Here is a 17,690-nt window from a genome sequence, read left to right on the forward strand (position 1 = left end):
CCGCAGCGACAATCAAAGTAACTCCTTCGACTGTTCAGTAGTTCAGCAGTTCAGATAAATGTGCTATGAATGAATGAATGAAAGACCTACACACACATATGTGCCGTCATGGAGCCACACAACTGCAGATTTGCTGTTTTGCTAAACTGACCTGATATGCCTTCATGTGTTTTATTGAGTTTTTGACCCTTTGGCCCTCGAAGAAAAAAAAAAAAAGATGGCTGTCAACCAGAAAACACTTATTTCCTCATTCCTGAAGCGCTTTTTTTTTTTTACAGATGAGGGCTTTTCGGGCGATGTCACGCGGTGTTTATCCGACTCAGGTGACCGGGCCAACTATCCCAAAGTCCAACTGTCAAAACAATCCAAAGTCCGACCGCAGCAGTCTGATGAGACACAGTCATATTGTTTGTCTGGTTTCTGCTTGTAAGTCGATAAATAAACAGCTTTTCTCTGTTCCACGGCCGTCAAGGAACTCTGATACGATACACAACTTGTTTGCCGTAAAAACAACATCCTGATATTACTGAGTGTCTTTTTAAGCTTATAAACTTGAGACAGAACCAAATGAGAACAACATGATTTCCAGCTCCGCTCAGAAGTTTGTTTTCACCCGTGTCCCTTTCTTGGTTTCTTTGTTTGTCAGCAGGATTATGTAGTGATGTACTGACCGGGACGAGGAAGGACCCATCTGATCCTGATGTGGATCCAGCAATGAATTTATGATTTCACCTTCCCCAGCGTTGCAAGATTTTGACATATTTTTCATCTATTGCTCAGGAAGTAAGGTCTTCCAGCCTGACGAGCTCAAACAAAAACACCACATGTATGAAAAAAATGAAAAACTGATGTATAGCAGCTCGTCTCTACCTGACTTCTCAATAAAAAGCCCTAAAATGACTTTAAGCCCTCAGCAGAGAGCTGAGTGATCAGTCGTAAGAAACTGAGAAAATTAGTTTTAATGTCGAAGAAGCTTGTCCAGATCACAGAACTTCTATCCATCAATCATCAAGAAAAACCTGATTGTCATCTCCAAGCGCCAATTAAATCACGTCCTGGAACAGTGACAGGAAACGTTTACTGGTGCATAAAAGATTCACAGCAGTTTAAGGAAGATAAACCCGTATCAGGTCACCATAACGCTGACTGTCACCAGCTGATAAGCGGGAACAGAAAGTCAATAGTTCAATCCTCTTACTGCCCTTCTTGTTATTTCACGGGCAAATTTGGCCGCCAGGCAGAAGAAGATATAAATAAGTTTTTGATTTTGTTTTATTTCGCCGTTCACGAGGACGTCAGGGCTGACCCTTAGTTCGCCTCTCGGAGGTTTTCAGCCAGTTTCTGATACCCTCTGGGTCTGTTTTTGTTATTTAGCAACACGCTGCCAAGGCGGAGTGAATTACTATTTGGCGAAATAGCAAGTTAGACGTCAATTAGTGCTGGGAGTTCCCCGCACGACTGAAGGGCTGCTGTTCAGCTTCAGGGCTAATGACGCTGGCCGCAAAAAAACTTATCAGCAATCAGATCATCCAATACGACCTGATATCATCTCTGACTAACAGGACTTGTGAAATGTGGGCCTTTTTTAAACACGAAGGTCAAACGGTGGTCAGACTCATCGGCCTAAATCTAAATTGATCATCTGAGCTGCCACATCTGGTCTTTGTACGTAATATCAAGCATCGCTCACTTTACTTAAAGTTTGATTTCTCTGTTTCAGTTGATGTATTGCGCTGTTTGTTCAACTGCCCTGCTGATTGCACCGTGCCGCCACATCAGCGTCTTTCTTTCAGCATATCTGTTTTGAGGACAGAAATCATGAAGTAAAACCTTAAATATGTGTGTCGAAGTGTCTGAAAGGCTTTTCAATTAAAGGTGATGGTGGTCGGTATCCATGCGGTCTGGGTTCCGTACCAAAGCTCTGCTCGCAGCCTTTAAACGAGACGCTCCACCTTCTCTTTAAGTCCAGTCTGAAGACGTGTCCTCATCGTCCCTGAGGATCTGCACCCGTCGACAGCTTAGGTCCCCCCAGTGATGGCCACTTTAGGGTGAGTTTCTAATTAAGCGGCTGAAATATTATCATTCATGTCGTTCAGGAAAAGGTTTGGCCGTCTCACGGACTGTGAACTTTGACCTTTGGGTGACGGGATGTCCTCTAACATAGAATCTGTCCTACAGATGGATCCCTGGATGTTTTCACCCCCACTGCAGGCTGAAGTCGAGGGGGGGGAGAGCAGAGCGTCCACGGCTTCCCTGCTGAGTGACAGACCTTCGCAGTGGAGAGATGGTGATGTATAGAAGTGTGTGTGTGTGTGTGTGAGGTCCAGGCCTCTGGACCAAGCAGGGGGCATTTCAACACCGGCATGTGACCCGCTGGAGTTTCATTACTGATGGACAAACCAGCGGGCCCAACGGGGATGTAGACCGCTGCTAGAGTTTCAAAACAACACACGGTGTGCGTCTGTTTGTGCGTGCGCTCCAGGAGGCGTATGTGTTTGGATTCCACTTGGCTGGCATATTGAGTGGATCCGATGTACGCGCCTTTTCAACTATTAGTGTCGTCAGTGAGCGCGGCGTCGGATGCCTCTGGACAACCCCTAACCCACAAACACACAAACACACAGACGGTTTACACAACCGCAGAGGATCCGTCAGTTTCGGTTAATTTTCAAGTGCTCCTTCCTGTGAAGACACTGCCTCCCTCAGGTGTCACCACTTCCTCTAATTATAAGCTCTAAATTTTCCCCTCTTCCTTTGTGCGTGCCCTTTGACCTCAGTCTGTGTGTGACACGCTTAACGACTCTTGGCAGGACACCTCGGCCTTCGGGCTCAGGGAACGTGTAATCCGTTTTTTGGTAATGGGATAGGCTCCCTAAGCACCAGGATGTTGGTGGGGGGGGGGACCTCCCAGCCAGTGTGATGCAGCACTTTGTGTTTTGTTGTGTGCGTCCCAAACTTACCTTTTGTGTGTACAGAGCGGAAGCTGGGGGGTTGGAAAACGCACTCAGACAAAAGATCAGCACGTCTGTCCAGGAACCAGCAAGCAGCGGCGGCCCGGGTACAAACGGAGACCCCCTCACCTCCGAGCCGCTCCTGCCTCAGGAAGTAGATTAGCTGAGGAAGCCTGCGGCCTCGAACAGCTTAGAAAACTGAGACAATAGCTGCAGACAAAAGAGAGAACACCTCCGCTTTTACGTTTGGCTCCATAGTTTGAATTTCCCACGAATACCATAAAAACTGTTATTCGTTCCCCTGGTGGACGGATGGAAACAGGAAATGTGCGGGAATCATTTTCTCCATCGTTGTGTGTTTGCTCCGTTTTAATGAGCTGAAGACAAAACGGGAATCACTGTTTGAATCGACAACAATCTTGGCATCTTATTTATCTATTTATTGGCCTTAAGCTATTTATTATAGGTTTAGTTTTTATCTGATTGTTTTTATTGTTTAATTCTTTTGTACATTAGTAGCGTACAATATTGGCCATTTGTTTTAACTGAATGAATATTATTTAGTCTGTATGTGATGAAAGCTGATAAACTTCAGGATATTAACTGCCTGTGGGATCATAAAATGTCTTCTAAACTAATAGGAGGTAAATATTAAAGCAGGATTTGATCAGATTCTGTGCTGCTCTCTGCTGGCCGCTGAGCAGAACAGCACCGTCTGCACTTGAAATTATTTTTGTTGTTCAGAAATCAGGAGCAGACGACTCCTGATCTTCATCCGCTACTTCAGCACATCTTTTCCAGTTTGAAAATGCTTTACTGACGAGCTGCTTTATATCTAACGGTCACGTAACTGCAGTTGCTCTAGTTATTGTTCACTTATTTTTAGATCAGGAGAAGTTTCATTTGGCCATTTGTATCGAAACCTGTGATTATTTTCAGACTTAGTTTTGATACGTAAAGGAAACATAAAATCTCTTATTTAATCTGAAGCATAATCCAAATTCATTCAAATGTTGGAATAAAAACTTAACATAGAAGATTGCACTATTCATTCCCAGGAGACGACACTTTGGACATATTATTTATTTCAGTCTTAAAAGTTTATAACAACTTCTGGATAACATGACATGAAAATAAAACACACAAAAAAAAAAGAAAAAAAATAGAACAAGTTTTAATCGCACCCCACTTTTGACAAAATTGGATTCATAAAAGCAGTTTTGAAAAAATAAAAATAACAATAAAATCACAGGAAAATATTTCTCCTCGCCCCCCCCCCCCCCCCCCCCCCCTTGCCCTTGAACAGCGCTTGCAGACTTACAGTACATCAGGAGTCTGTTTGGATGTTCAGACTCCTGCGTGAATACTTGAACTGGACTCAAATTCGAGCCAGCCAAAGTGGATTTTGAAGGTTTTGGGTGCAAACGGGTGCTGCCTGCCAGAAACAGAGCCCCTCTAATTTATTTATTCTTTTTTTTTTTTTTACAGCAAAGCCCAGCACCTGGAAATGTTAAAAAAAAAAAGAAGAAGAAGAACAATAACAACACACAAAACATATTTTGTGGTTTTCTAATCAACGAGCCAAAATTTAATTCAAATCTCACTTTTTTCTCCCCCCAACAAATATCCGTGACATTCCCCAATCATTAGACTACCTACAAGCAAATCCCCCTTTAATTCAGTTCAACATTTATTAATTCTACACATCGAATACAAAAAGGTTTAGGCGATCGGCATCGTTAATCTGATACAAAACTGTTACGTTCTAGGGAAAATGGCTCTGTCTGTGCTCAGTAGTTAGCGTTATTGTTCGGTGAAGTGCGTGACCAGTTTGTGGTTGAAAACAGCGAACAATCTCCCCACAGCCAAATAAAGTTTATATACCTTTAATCCTCTTTTTTTCAAATATATATTTATTACATATAAAATACTGTTTCATTCATAAAAGCCTTACTTTGTACAACGTCTGAGTTGATGTGTCAGTGAGCGATGAAGTGGATGAATGTGTGCGTTTGTGTGGTTCTTTTTTGGTGTGCGAACGTGTGAGTGTGTGGAAAAGTCGTCTCAAACAGCTGGTACTGACTCAAGACCTAATACACTAAAAAACAAAAAGGTGTTTTACACAATATACACATTTTATTTCTTACAAAAAATAAAACAAAAAAGGAAAGCAAAGAAGGTGTAGGCGGGCTATAGCAGGGTTAGTACCGACAGAAAAATGACAGCGAGGGAAACAGAACGAGTGCTGAAGTAAAGTCTCACTAAGGAAAGCTCGGCGTCAGTGCATCTCATCGTGGATGTTCCGAAGTCAAAGTGCCGGTTTGGTAACCATCCAGTCCTCACCAATAAGACCGAAAAAACAAACAAACGTCAAAAGTGATTTCAAAATAAAAAAAGAGAGAAAAGGAAAGCGTGATCCTTTTGGGGGGAAAAGGAGGAAGATTTTTTTTTTTTTTTTTTTTTAAAAGCACTTTTGTTGTCACACATCCATCATGGCACCATTTAGTAGGTATTTTTCTGCTTTCGTTTTGAGGTACTTCTCAGAAAAAGACTAAAAGTAAGATTCATGTACGTCAGGTTTTTTTTTTTTCTTTTTTCTTTTTTCTTAAGCTGTGTAGCACAGTAGCACCATTGAGTTGTTTTTTGTTTAGTTTTTTTTTATATTGCCGGAAGACAATGCACCATTGGAATTCCACCTTGTCAACATGGCGACCATTGCCCCCCTGCCCCCCCCCCCCCCGCCCCGCCACCTTTACTCGTCCCCATCCAATCATCTCGTGTTATCAAGCGGGCGTCCCCAGCAACAACTGGTTCTCTCATAGTCGTGTGCTGTTACGTCCTCTTCATGCAAACCACGCAACGGCTGACGCGCGTCCGTAGGTTACCCGCCTTGAGAGTCTCCGACTGCGGCTTCCTGTGAGGGTCAAAGGTTAAAGGTTAACTTGTGTATATACGAGCCGCTTGTGGGCAGCAGAGAGATAAAACTTTCTGAATGGTTTGTGTTTTGGCCGTTGCTATCTTGGTTTTTTGAATTTAGAGGGTTAGGGTTAAAGACTGCGAGACTGAGACCGTAAACTTATCAGGAAAATGTTTACTGAGCTGATGAATAAAGTGAGTGTGGAAGTTGACTTCCACACAATGTGGTGTTGCCCCCTGATGGTTATTGGATAGATTGCAGGTTTGAGGCTTCACTTCAGACATCCACATCTATGCTAAATACAAGCGGAGTGTCTTATTATTTATTTATTTTTGCTCACTTTTTGGTCTCTGCCAACTCAAATGTGCCTCCAATATCTGGTTCTCGAGCACCTGCTGTGTGAATCTGTCTTTGTTGACTGTAATATTCAAATACAACAGGTCTGTACCTGAACATCTCACTGGGCTCCACGGTGGCCAGCCAGAAGCTGTAGGAGTTGCCGTAGTAGTTGCAGGTCCCCCTGCCGTGGCACTCGATGAAGGGAGCACTGCGGAACTCCTCCAGGCAGGAACCCGGAGAGGCCAAGGCCTGGCCAGAGCCCTCTGCGCCAGCGCTGGTGTGCTGGGGAGGGAAGGGAAGATTAGTTCTGCAGAACACATGCACATCAAAAATGTGTGAATTGTGTTGCATGCTGTGGGACAGAGTGGGGGAGAATTGGTTTAAGACTATTTTCAGTTTTGGACCATGAAAGTTTGGGCTGGTCTTCGTTGGGTGGTTGGATTGTTCCGACGTGGTTTTTGCCGTTAAACTATAATGGATTGTGTTACTGTGCGTATGTATTTCGTCCTACCATCATGAAGGAGTAACCAATCCACAGAGCTTCCCAGTTTGCAGGGCACGAAGGAATCTGGATGGTCTGACTGTGCACCGCAATCACCATGGCCGGGGCTTCGCACACCGCGCACCTAGGAGGAAGGAAACATGACAGTGAACACTACACCTCCAAGTCTTCTTCTACTGCGTACTCTTCGTCCCTCCCGGTCCCCACCTGCTGATGAAAGGCTTGATGCTCTCTCCAGTGATGGGGGCCATGGACATGGGCATGGGCTCCGGAGTGGACAGCCAGTAGGAGTAGTCGTTACGGGAGGCGAAGTTGCAGACGTTGTTGATGTTGCAGAACATGAAGGGCATGGTGCTGAACCGGCGCAGACAGCTGCCGGCCGTGCCTTGAAAAGAGAAGCGGATGATATTATGAGGCTTCAACGACTTCCCCTTTTTGGTCTGATGCAATCTTGCGGTGAAATGATGATGTGCTTGTTACCGAGGTCCTGTCCGTGCGCCCGTTCATTGCCCTGCACATACAGCAGGGAGTATCCGTCGTAGATGGGGTTTGTTCCATCTGGACAGAAGGGAACGTCTTGACCCTGGCTATGTCGGGTGATGAGGAAGCCATGGGCTGCAGACGCCGTCCCCGGCAGTCCAGGAGGACCCTGAGGACCGTCTGAACCGGGGGGACCAGGGTAACCACGCTGACCTGAATTAGAGGATTTGAAATGTTACAGTTCAAGTCTAAGATCCACAAGGTGAGTCCTGACAGTCTCAGGTCCAGGTCCAGTTTTACGTACCTGGCTGCCCAGCAGGCCCGGGGTCTCCCTTCCTGCCGGGTGGGCCGCTGAAACCAGGAGGACCCTCTGCACCAGGATCTCCAGGATTACCAGGTTGACCTGAGAACGGGGTGGAGAGTTTTAATTCTGAAACCCTGAAGTTTGTGAGGGAAGAACTTTTGAGCGTTGTTCCTCAAAATTTATAAAAGACAAAAAAAAAAACAAAAAGGAAACCGAGACATTTGAAGTAAAATTATATGGAAAATTTAATGATATATTTCCAGAATAAAATTTACGTGTACTTTTCTTAAATCATTAAAGGCAAAGGCTCATTAGATTCACCCACCTGGGGCTCCACCGCCTCCAGGAGGACCAGGTAGTCCCGGACCACCACGCAAACCCGGAGGACCAGGTGGTCCTCTCTCTCCCTTATACACAATTGGAGACGGGGAAATACCGGGATCACCAGGAGGGCCTGGGGGTCAAAAGTTTCAGATCAAATCATTTAAAGAAGCTCGTTATTCCCTGGAGGTAAAAGGCCAGCGTGTTAACCCACCAGTAGGTCCGATGTCTCCTGGATCTCCAGGAATACCGCTGGCACCGGGGAGTCCCGGGTCTCCCTTAGGTCCTGGCAAAAATACAAACAAGACAAACCGTAAAACACTCCGGGTTGAAAAAAAATTTTTGAAGGAAGGAGGAATAAGGAGATTCTGGACTAACCAGGAAATCCAGGAACGCCAGGCAGGCCGACGTCTCCCTTAATACCAGGGGAACCAGGAAGACCGCTGGTACCCTGGTGAGAAGGAAGTGAAGACACAAGACGGTTTATTGGATCCTTCAAGTTGACAGTAAAACTAATTTCTCAAATATTTAAATCTCAGCTTACTGGGAATCCCGGATTTCCAGCATCTCCCTTCTGTCCGAGGAAGCCGGGCTGGCCTGGAGCGCCGGGAATACCCTTCTCGCCTTTAATGCCGCCACTCCCTGGGGGCCCACGAGGACCCTGCAGGCCGGGTGCACCTTCACACGTCAAAGGTTGAAATGTCAGATACAGTACAACAGAGGAATAACACAACAACATCACACATACAGGTTTTTACTATAATATGTTGCTGCCATTAATTGTTTCATCTGGAAAAATGTGTTAAATTCCAGAAATATTTTGGTGTCCTTTTGATAAAAGATGGTGCATGTCTGAGGAACAGACTGTTTTGTGACTCATCATCATGAACTCTTAATATTTATATTTTCGGAGAAGTTTTAAAAGCAGCGCTGAAGTTCGTCAGACTTCCATTTTTGTTTTTCATGTTAGTTGTTTACCAATACTGGAGTTGTATGTTAGTCTATGTTTGTGTGTGTGTGTGTTTATGTGAGGTGTTCAGCCTTTCCTGTGGGGACAAGAGCAAAATCAACAACAACAACACAACACAAAACCTTTTCCAGGGATCAAAGCAACAAATGGGCACTCTTGAATTTCACTGACTGGAATTCTTTAACTCCGATCATGAAATCTGATTAAATTTCATGTTTTAACATTTGAAACAAACTGACTCCAACCCTGAAAAGAGACGCACACAAAACCAAAACCACCAAAGCCCTGGGGTCTAACCTGGAGGACCTACGGTTCCCAGAATTCCCGGATAAAGCGGAGCCGGGGTTGGAGGCGTGGGCGAAAAAGAAGAGGAAGTTTAGACAGAAGCAAGCATCTGCACAGAAACAGACTGAATTAATAAAAACAAGTAGCCGAAATAGATATTAAACAAAAAAGACTACCGGGCCAAGAATTTATGGACTCTGTCAACCTTAAATAGAATTAAATATAATTGAATTTGATTTCGTCTAATGAATCTGAATTTAATTCCACCAACAGAAGGAAAACTTTTTGTGTATCAGCCAACAAAAAGGCCAGATCAGCTTATTTCTGTTCAGATTATCGGAACAGAAACAACAACAATTGGAAGCTGTTTCATTTTGCCGTGCTCTCTTTGGTGCAGGCTGCACTGAGCTTTGCTGATCAGGGCTCAGCGGTGGCAGCTGTGAATTTGCCCCCAGCTGGGGCAAATCATCCTGATGGGAGGCTGCTGCAGAAGCTTGTGAGACTGAATGGGAGCTCAGTTGAACTTTTGGTTTTTGGCACAAAACAAAGATTTGGAAAGTTTGTTTTACTGTAATTATCCTTTTGTACAGACATTTAAATAATATCCAGGAAAACACTGATATTACAGCATGAGACACAAACTGAAATCACACATTTAATGTTGCAAGTGAGGTAGTTATAGTGCGTTTTGTGCACAAGCTGTAAAAAATTGTGCATGACTCATCCAGACTGTAAAAACCTACATCTGACTCAAAACAACGTGCTGATTGTACGAGGAAATTATTGTGAGTTTTAAAATCTGGGGTGTGTTATTTATTTCATTATGAAATGGGGGGAAATAAAAGTGCTTACTTTGTTAAAAGTGCGTTAAACTACCGTCAGCGTGCATGAAAAGTGACAGGAGACAGAAAGGAGGAAGGAAAAGGCGGGAAATGAGAAAATGCAAATAGTTTTCAGGTGAAATTTGTTCTCGTTGGATCAGAGTTGAGTCAGAGTTTCTGTAAAGAACGTGCAGGAGAAGTCCGGACGCCGTCCGTCTGACCTGAGGGACCTGCGACAGCCGGATGCAAAGGTCATCGCGCCAAGAGGCGGGGCCACACCACAGTGGGTGGGGCCAGGCCACGGGAAACAAGAAGCAAGCATTTATTACCCCAACAACTCTTTGTGTAGCCACACACAGGGATCACAGATCATAGTGTGCGTTTGTGTCCATGCAGATGACTTGATTGGTGGGACGAAACACACTCAGCCAGGTACAAACCCACAAAGAACGCACAACTAGACTCAGTTTGAGATTTAGAGAAAAATTCAGACACTGAAATACGCAACGCACTTCAACAAATACTCACAAATGTGTATTAATCCGAACATTTAGCTGTATTTGGATTCTACTTAGATACAGTTGTGAGTTTTGGGAGTTTGTCTCAGGCTCAGCTGTTTAACACCAACATTTACTCAAAATGCCTTTATGACAACAAACAGACACACACAGGACATCAGGGCTGTGGAGAGATGAACACATTAAAGCCGCGCCCCCCCCGACTAACCAACCAACCAACCAACCAAACCCACCCCAATTATGAGATCAGGAGAAAAAGGTGAAGTGTGTGAGGAGACACAAGGACGGATGGATTTAAAATGGTGACAAACAATGAATGAAAAACTCATGCTCTTTTTTTGGTTGTGGTGTTCAACCCCCCCCCCCCCACCTCAGTGACAAACAGTGATTGGTGTGTGAGGGACACTTCCACATGTCCTGGTGAGAAGGAGTGAAAGGAGTGTGGGGAGGGGGGTGTTTTGCTGGAACGACTGGACGGGTGCATTGGTGCTCAAACTGTGATGTCGAAAACGTCCCATGCAAAATCGAAAGGACATGAAGATGAAGTGCTGCTTTTGTGTCATTTTGCTGCCTGGTTTTTGTTGATTAGCAGAAATTATTTGTGTTGTAAATTCAGACAGCCACAGGTTTTAGTTTGACGGTTTTCTGGTGTCTTCAGCTTCAGTATGGATCCTGATCATGTCTGTTGGGACGGTTGTCCACCATTTTGTATCAGACTCCAGTTTGTGGGGCCTGACCCAGTCTATAAAAACAACCAGGCAGCAGTTTCTGACAGCACACGTGGTGACAAATACAAAACCTGAGTGCTTTACCTGCTCGTCCGGGTGGTCCAGGGGGACCTTGGAGTCCTTTAGGGCCCTGGAGAGCCAGTCCTGGAGGGCCAGGAGGGCCAATGCTTCCTGGAGAACCAGGATTACCAGGGAAGCCAGCGTCTCCTTTCGGACCAGGGTAACCAGGACTGCCAGGGGCTCCAGGAAGACCTGGGTCTCCTTTAGCACCTGAACAGGCAGCAAGGAGCGGAGGGCATTATATGAGCACGGAGACAACAACCGCAACATCACAGAAACGTTGTGAAGGTCCAACTCACCTGGCAACCCTGGAAGCCCACTGGGACCTGGTCCACCAAAACCAGGAGGCCCTGCAGAAAAAGAGAAGCAGGAGTGAAATTAGTCAAATGAAAAACATGAATAAAACTTATCCTTGTGAGCCAGAAGAGCAGCGGCTCACCTGGTTCTCCTTTGATTCCAGCCGGTCCTGGGATCCCGTCTCGCCCTGCTTGGCCCTTCTCTCCTGGCGATCCTGCTGGGCCTGATCGGCCAGGCTCCCCCGGTCTACCTGGCGCTCCAGGGAGACCTGGGGCACCGGGTCCACCGTCAAGACCCTTAGGACCTGGGATACCAGGAGGCCCTGAACAGAAGTACACAAATGGTTTTGTGTGATTAGATTTTGGTTGTATGATTCCTCCCTCCTAAGAAGACATCACATTCCTTTTGGAGCTCACCTTGGAATCCCGGGAGACCGGGATCACCTTTGATGCCTGGTCCTCCAGGCAAACCTGGCAGACCAGGTGATCCTGGAGTTCCTTTGAGTCCTGGATTTCCTGGGAATCCTGGCTGACCTGGCTCACCCTTAAGAAATGTAAAAGAGAAGGGTGAACCTTCGTTTGTACTCTGACTTTCTTCTAAACTACAAAACTCCAGCGGTTGACTTGTGCACCTTGGGTCCAGATATTCCAGGTGGCCCCACTCCAGCAGAACCTGGTTCACCTTTGGCTCCAGAGAAACCAGGGGCTCCTGGCTGTCCTGGAGAACCTGGCCGTCCTGGTGAACCTGGGAGACCCTTCAGTCCTGCTGGTCCTGTGATATGACCACAGTGCAGCAGCATTTATGACATTCAGCAAGTGACTAGCAACTAATTACGAAAAAATAAATAAATAAATTAATTAATTAATAAAAATAAACACTCAGACAATCTATGAGACATTCAAACACACCTGGAAATCCCATTTCTCCCATGCTTCCTTTTTGTCCTTGACCTCCAGGGCCACCAGGGCCTCCTGGGATGCCAGAATCTCCCTTTGGACCTGCACAAAAATGAAGCAGTACATTAGAGATCTCCGTATAATGATTTATGGATCTATGTACAAATGGAAAGGTAGACCTTTACCTGGTGGTCCGGGGAGTCCAGGGCGACCATCTGATCCTGGCAGGCCAGGGTCTCCTGGGAGACCGGAGACACCTTTTTGACCCGGGAAACCGGGCGCTCCTGTAGAACAGAGCCAAATGATGTAAATCATTTATATGTGTACGTGTACAAGATTTTTTTTTTTATTTTTTTTTTTTAAACCAGATATAAATCATCTGTACCTGGTAGTCCTGGATCCCCTTTGGCTCCCTTTGCTGTTTCTGGTGGCAGTGAGATTCCTGGGGGTCCCTGGAGACCAGGGTCACCCCTCTCTCCTTTAATGCCAGGAGCACCAGGTCCACCATCTCTACCTGGGAATCCAGGTTCACCTGAGAAGGAGAAGTTGAGATTTAGAGTTTGGTTTGGAACAATACGTTTGAGAGTTTGAAGAGCTTTTTTTGTTGTGTTTCTTTGCACAAATACCTTTAAGTCCAGGAGCACCAGGTCCTCCCGGGCCTCCTGGTCCTCCAGAAGGTCCTGGAGGTCCCACTGGACCCATGTCTCCTTTCTGACCTGCATCCAGTCAAACGACGAGTAAGAAAAAGAAAACATCCTTAATGCTGTCATCTAATTTTTATTTTCACCAGATAAGTTTTTACAGACTCAGAAACAAACGAAGGGAAACTTAGCTGGACTTTTTATGACAACAGGTGACATCAGTATCAAATTCATTTAGCTATAACTAAAGTTTATCCATGTCAGAGCTGTATTTCACCTGGAAGTCCAGGCAGGCCGTCCCGTCCAGGTCCTCCAGGGGCACCTGGTGGTCCGATTTGTCCAGGGGAACCTGGGAAACCAGGACTTCCTCTGTCGCCTGGCAGACCTGGGATATCTAAACCTGGAGGTCCAGGGTCTCCTTTGCCTCCGTTTGATCCAGGTAATCCTGGAATGATGACGAAAGATTTCAGCACCTCCTTATAGGAGTATTCCCTAAACTCCAGCTTTCCACTTTATTCCCCTAAAGATGAATCCCTCGGACAAATCAGATGTAAAATTTCAGTGTTTCTGATCTGACAAAGCACACTGAAAACAGCCAAGAATCGGGATATTGCGTGTTGGAAACAGACAAACAGAAAGCACAAAACATAATGCACACAGCGACATCTAAATCTGATTTGAGAAGCAATAGTTGCAGAAAATGAAGCCCATCCAAATTTGTAGCTCTTACCTGGGGGTCCCATTGGGCCTGGAGGGCCAGGGAGTCCTTGGGGTCCCACTGAGCCAATGGTGGGGGATCCAGGTGGACCACGAGCTCCAGGGATGCCAGGTGAACCGGAATCACCTGGATAGGGAGAAGAGGATGTTACTCTCAGTCCGGAGGACTTACTTTACACACAAACACAGAACATTTATCGTGTCTGTTCAAGAACTACAAAATACCTTTGGGTCCTGGGGAACCGTCAAATCCAGGCCGACCAGGTGAACCAGGGCTGCCGGGGAAACCAGGATCTCCCTTTGGTCCTGGGAAACCTTTAGATCCAGGTACTCCAGGTAAACCAGGTGGCCCAGGAAGTCCAAAGCCAGGTTCACCCTGTCAGGTTTATTAAAAAGATCCAGATTTTTTAAATAGTCTGAACCATTTTGGTGTAATTTTGGGTGGTGGTTTACCGACCTTGGCTCCAGGAAATCCAGGCTGGCCTGGAAGTCCATCAACTCCTGGTCTACCTGGTCCTCCAGGAGCTCCTGGCTGACCAGGGATACCTGGGAATCCTGGAGAATTTGTGCAGAAACAAAAAAATCAGGAAAAACAATGTTGATTTAAGGATTGGACGGAAATAGGGGGATATAAGGAGAGCCCTGTCTTTACCTTTAACTCCGGGGGGTCCAGGGAGTCCGATGCCTGGGAGTCCAGGATCCCCCTTCACTCCAGGTAAACCAGGGAAACCAGGTTGTCCTGGTTGACCTGGACTACCTGAAAACAGAAGACAAAAATTAACGAAAGACATCGATGGACAGGTGTGAACTCACCTATGCATGAGCACTAGATGGGAAACTTGACTTCATCATGATTGTGTACCTGGTCCACCAGGCTGTCCAGGCTCGCCATCCTGTCCTCTGGGTCCTGGTAAGCCTTTCTCTGCTACTGTAAGTCCTGGTTCACCTTTAGCACCTGCAGGCAGAAGGTCACAGAATTGGGAAGTGAGTGTTTTGAATGGGGAAAAAGAGAGCGCATGGAGGGCTGGTTGGGCAGAAAGAGAGAGGAATCATTCCGGCCAACATCCGGTAGTCGGGCTAAAAGAAACCTCTTTGCTGTTATCTGGCTTGTAAATAAGATTGTTGGTAAAAATTACTGAATAAAGTTTTGTGGGTCCTCTTACCAGGAAGACCAGGAGCTCCAGGTCTGCCTGAGACGCCCTGGACTCCCTTCTCTCCTGAAGGCCCTTGAGGTCCAAAGCCAGGCGCACCTGGGGGACCCCTGTCCCCTGGGAGACCTGGGGCACCTGGCTCACCAGGGAGTCCACGTTCTCCTTTCACCTGCAGAGAGCCCTGCCAAGCACAGTGCCAAACTGTGTTGAGAAATGAACCATGGATGGATCAAGATGTCCATGTACTGTAGATTTGAGTAAAACCACCCACAGGAGCTCCTTTGGGCCCAGGTGCTCCAGGCTGTCCGTCACGTCCGGGGCGACCGTCCAGACCAGGCAGACCGGGTGATCCAGGGAAACCGGTGTCACCCTTCTCTCCCCTTATACCACCGACTGTGATGGCCTCACCCGGGTCACCCTTCTCTCCAGGGAATCCTGGGGCACCTTGAGGACCGGGGGCACCCTGGAAACCAAAGGATCGAGGGTTGCTTGTACTTCAGATTTTAAATTTTGCCATAAAAAGAAATCAAGATCTGCCTCATGACCAAAGATGATGTCTTGTTCGGGAAGTGGAAAGAAAAACTACTCACAGGGGGGCCGATAGAGCCAGGGGTTCCCGGAAATCCTCTATCTCCTTTAGCACCAAGGCTGCCAGGAGGTCCTGAGGATGGAGGGGAATGGAAGTTATATTCTATGTCAGTCACATCTGGACACACTGAAAACGGGAATGCCAAGCAGCACTAATTTGCATAATTTGGGATATTATATTTGCATGATAAGGGATATTACCTGGGAATCCGGGCGTTCCTGGAGATCCTGGGGGGCCTGGGATGGGGCTGGTGCCACCAAAGCAGTTCACGCAGGTGTCACCCTTTTCTCCTACAACACGTCAGACCAGAGCAGATCGTTAAAACTGGATTTTTCTGATGGTGGTGCAGATGGGTGGACCACCGCTGCACTTGCTTCTTGTCATTTAATGATATTTTGGAAATCAGGATGATCAGAAATCTTAAAATAACACTCAGAGCTGTATCTATATATTCACTCGCCTTTCTGGCCTGTTTCTCCGGGGTAACCTCGCTCTCCCTGCACGCCAGGACGCCCGGGCTCTCCAGGGAGGCAGTTTCCTCCTCCAGAGGAAAAGCCTGGGGGACCAGGGGGCCCCTGTGGACCCTGAAGCCCAGGGGGTCCTGTACGTCCTGGGGGGCCTGGCAAAGACAATCCAGGAGCACCAACGTCTCCCTTCTGACCTCGCTCTCCTGGGAAACCTGGAGGTCCTGGCTGACCGCTACCACCAGTGGCTGGACGTCCTGGTTGTCCGGGCGGTCCCGTTAAACCTGAAAAGGAAACAAGGACAATTTTTAATAATAATAAAAAAATTACAAATATTCCAAATATTGCAGCTGTGTGAGCATCTTTACCTGGCGGTCCTCGATCTCCCTTGAGCCCAGGTGATCCGGGGTATCCGGGCTCACCTTTAGGACCAACACGACCTCCAGTTTGCGAGCCGATCACCTGAGGGATAAAAAACATTTTTTAATAGACATAAAATAAATAAATAACTAAATAAAATAAATTCAGAAAAGAGAGAAAGATATAGCGACATCTAGTGGCCAAGAGAATGTCATGCACGGGACAATTTTTTCTTCAGTACAAGTGCAAACATTTTTACAGATATCTACAAAAAATAGAAGAACCGCATTCATTTGTATGTTAATGTGGCAGCTGGTGAATGTGGGGAAACGAACAATTATAATTAGTTTTTATTATTTGTTTAATTTATTAAAGTTTTATATTAAAATGTATCAAATGAAAATGTTAGCCTATGAATTATGGTACATTACCTAAAAAAAGTACAGTACATGAGAAAATAATTTATTCTTAATTTTATATATTTTCATTTTTAGGCACATAAATTCCAGCGTGTTGGCTGAAAGTCTTTGAATGATTTTAATTTATTAATAAACAAAAGAAAAGGAAAACTGCTCAGAGACAAATGTCGCCATCCGGTGGTCAGAAGAATGTCGTGCACTTGAGAAATTTCCAAGACAGCTGAGACAAAAAGCTGCTGTTGAACGTAAATACAACAATAAATGGATTTATTTATTTTATTTTGTTGTAAAATGCAACAAGTAGGGATTACGCACCACTCCTGGCGGTCCTGGGAATCCAGGCTCTCCTTTCTGTCCCTAAAAATAAAGGTAAAAGCGAAGGTGTTTTTTAAAACAGCAATGACTTGTTGAACAAAATCTTTAAAATACTAAATATCTGGAGAAAACCTACTCTCTCTCCGTCCCTTCCTGGAGGACCCGGAAACCCTGGTTCTCCTTTGCTTCCCTGATAGCGAGAAAAGAGAGAAAGGAAAGTTATTGAGGACATTTAAAAAAGGACGTAATATACGACTTGTGTCATATGCTGACAGAACTCACGGGGTAGCCCGGAGAACCGGGATCTCCATCTTTGCCTGGTTTTCCCTGTAAGGAGAAGGATATACTGATCATGGTTATGTCTTAAGGGACCAGTTTGAGCTTAAGAGCTTAAAAAGATGAACAGTTTTGAAAAATCGGGACATTTAGGGGTCCATCTCCACTCGATTTTAGGAAATGAGGCTGCTAGTTTTCTTAGATGGTCTGACAGGCACTTAAAAACATTTAGACCTCTAATATCAGGTGTGGGCTTTAAGTATCTGACTGATGTTGATCTGTCGATGTCCTTACTCGTTTTCCTGCCTCTCCTGGTTCACCCTTGTCTCCTTTGGGGCCGCCCGAGGGACCCTACGAACAACCAACACA

General features: G+C 45.8%; 1 protein-coding gene across 1 annotated transcript in view; it reads right to left on the reverse strand.

Moving 5' to 3' along the window:
- Positions 1-5,370: 5,370 nt before the first annotated feature.
- The window catches only part of col4a5 (collagen, type IV, alpha 5 (Alport syndrome)), a 28,738-nt gene continuing 16,418 nt past the window's right edge, over positions 5,371-17,690 (reverse strand). Inside the window, exons 15-49 of the mRNA XM_029525832.1 lie at positions 17,616-17,672; positions 17,328-17,372; positions 17,182-17,235; positions 17,046-17,087; positions 16,320-16,413; positions 15,948-16,235; positions 15,688-15,777; positions 15,489-15,559; positions 15,170-15,361; positions 14,911-15,079; positions 14,610-14,702; positions 14,400-14,504; positions 14,205-14,302; positions 13,973-14,123; positions 13,761-13,874; positions 13,308-13,475; positions 13,016-13,105; positions 12,775-12,921; positions 12,575-12,673; positions 12,402-12,491; positions 12,125-12,264; positions 11,910-12,036; positions 11,636-11,815; positions 11,496-11,546; positions 11,221-11,406; positions 8,359-8,492; positions 8,193-8,265; positions 8,029-8,100; positions 7,819-7,947; positions 7,494-7,592; positions 7,190-7,402; positions 6,917-7,094; positions 6,719-6,833; positions 6,317-6,489; positions 5,371-5,865 (exon numbers count right to left, since the gene is read on the reverse strand). Coding sequence (XP_029381692.1) covers positions 5,784-5,865; positions 6,317-6,489; positions 6,719-6,833; positions 6,917-7,094; positions 7,190-7,402; positions 7,494-7,592; positions 7,819-7,947; positions 8,029-8,100; positions 8,193-8,265; positions 8,359-8,492; positions 11,221-11,406; positions 11,496-11,546; positions 11,636-11,815; positions 11,910-12,036; positions 12,125-12,264; positions 12,402-12,491; positions 12,575-12,673; positions 12,775-12,921; positions 13,016-13,105; positions 13,308-13,475; positions 13,761-13,874; positions 13,973-14,123; positions 14,205-14,302; positions 14,400-14,504; positions 14,610-14,702; positions 14,911-15,079; positions 15,170-15,361; positions 15,489-15,559; positions 15,688-15,777; positions 15,948-16,235; positions 16,320-16,413; positions 17,046-17,087; positions 17,182-17,235; positions 17,328-17,372; positions 17,616-17,672 — 4,209 coding nt within the window. The 3' untranslated portion in view covers positions 5,371-5,783. The remainder of the gene's footprint in view (positions 5,866-6,316; positions 6,490-6,718; positions 6,834-6,916; positions 7,095-7,189; positions 7,403-7,493; positions 7,593-7,818; positions 7,948-8,028; positions 8,101-8,192; positions 8,266-8,358; positions 8,493-11,220; positions 11,407-11,495; positions 11,547-11,635; positions 11,816-11,909; positions 12,037-12,124; positions 12,265-12,401; positions 12,492-12,574; positions 12,674-12,774; positions 12,922-13,015; positions 13,106-13,307; positions 13,476-13,760; positions 13,875-13,972; positions 14,124-14,204; positions 14,303-14,399; positions 14,505-14,609; positions 14,703-14,910; positions 15,080-15,169; positions 15,362-15,488; positions 15,560-15,687; positions 15,778-15,947; positions 16,236-16,319; positions 16,414-17,045; positions 17,088-17,181; positions 17,236-17,327; positions 17,373-17,615; positions 17,673-17,690) is intronic.

This window comes from Echeneis naucrates, chromosome 18 (genome assembly GCF_900963305.1).
Source record: "Echeneis naucrates chromosome 18, fEcheNa1.1, whole genome shotgun sequence".
Taxonomy (NCBI): Eukaryota; Metazoa; Chordata; class Actinopteri; order Carangiformes; family Echeneidae; genus Echeneis; species Echeneis naucrates.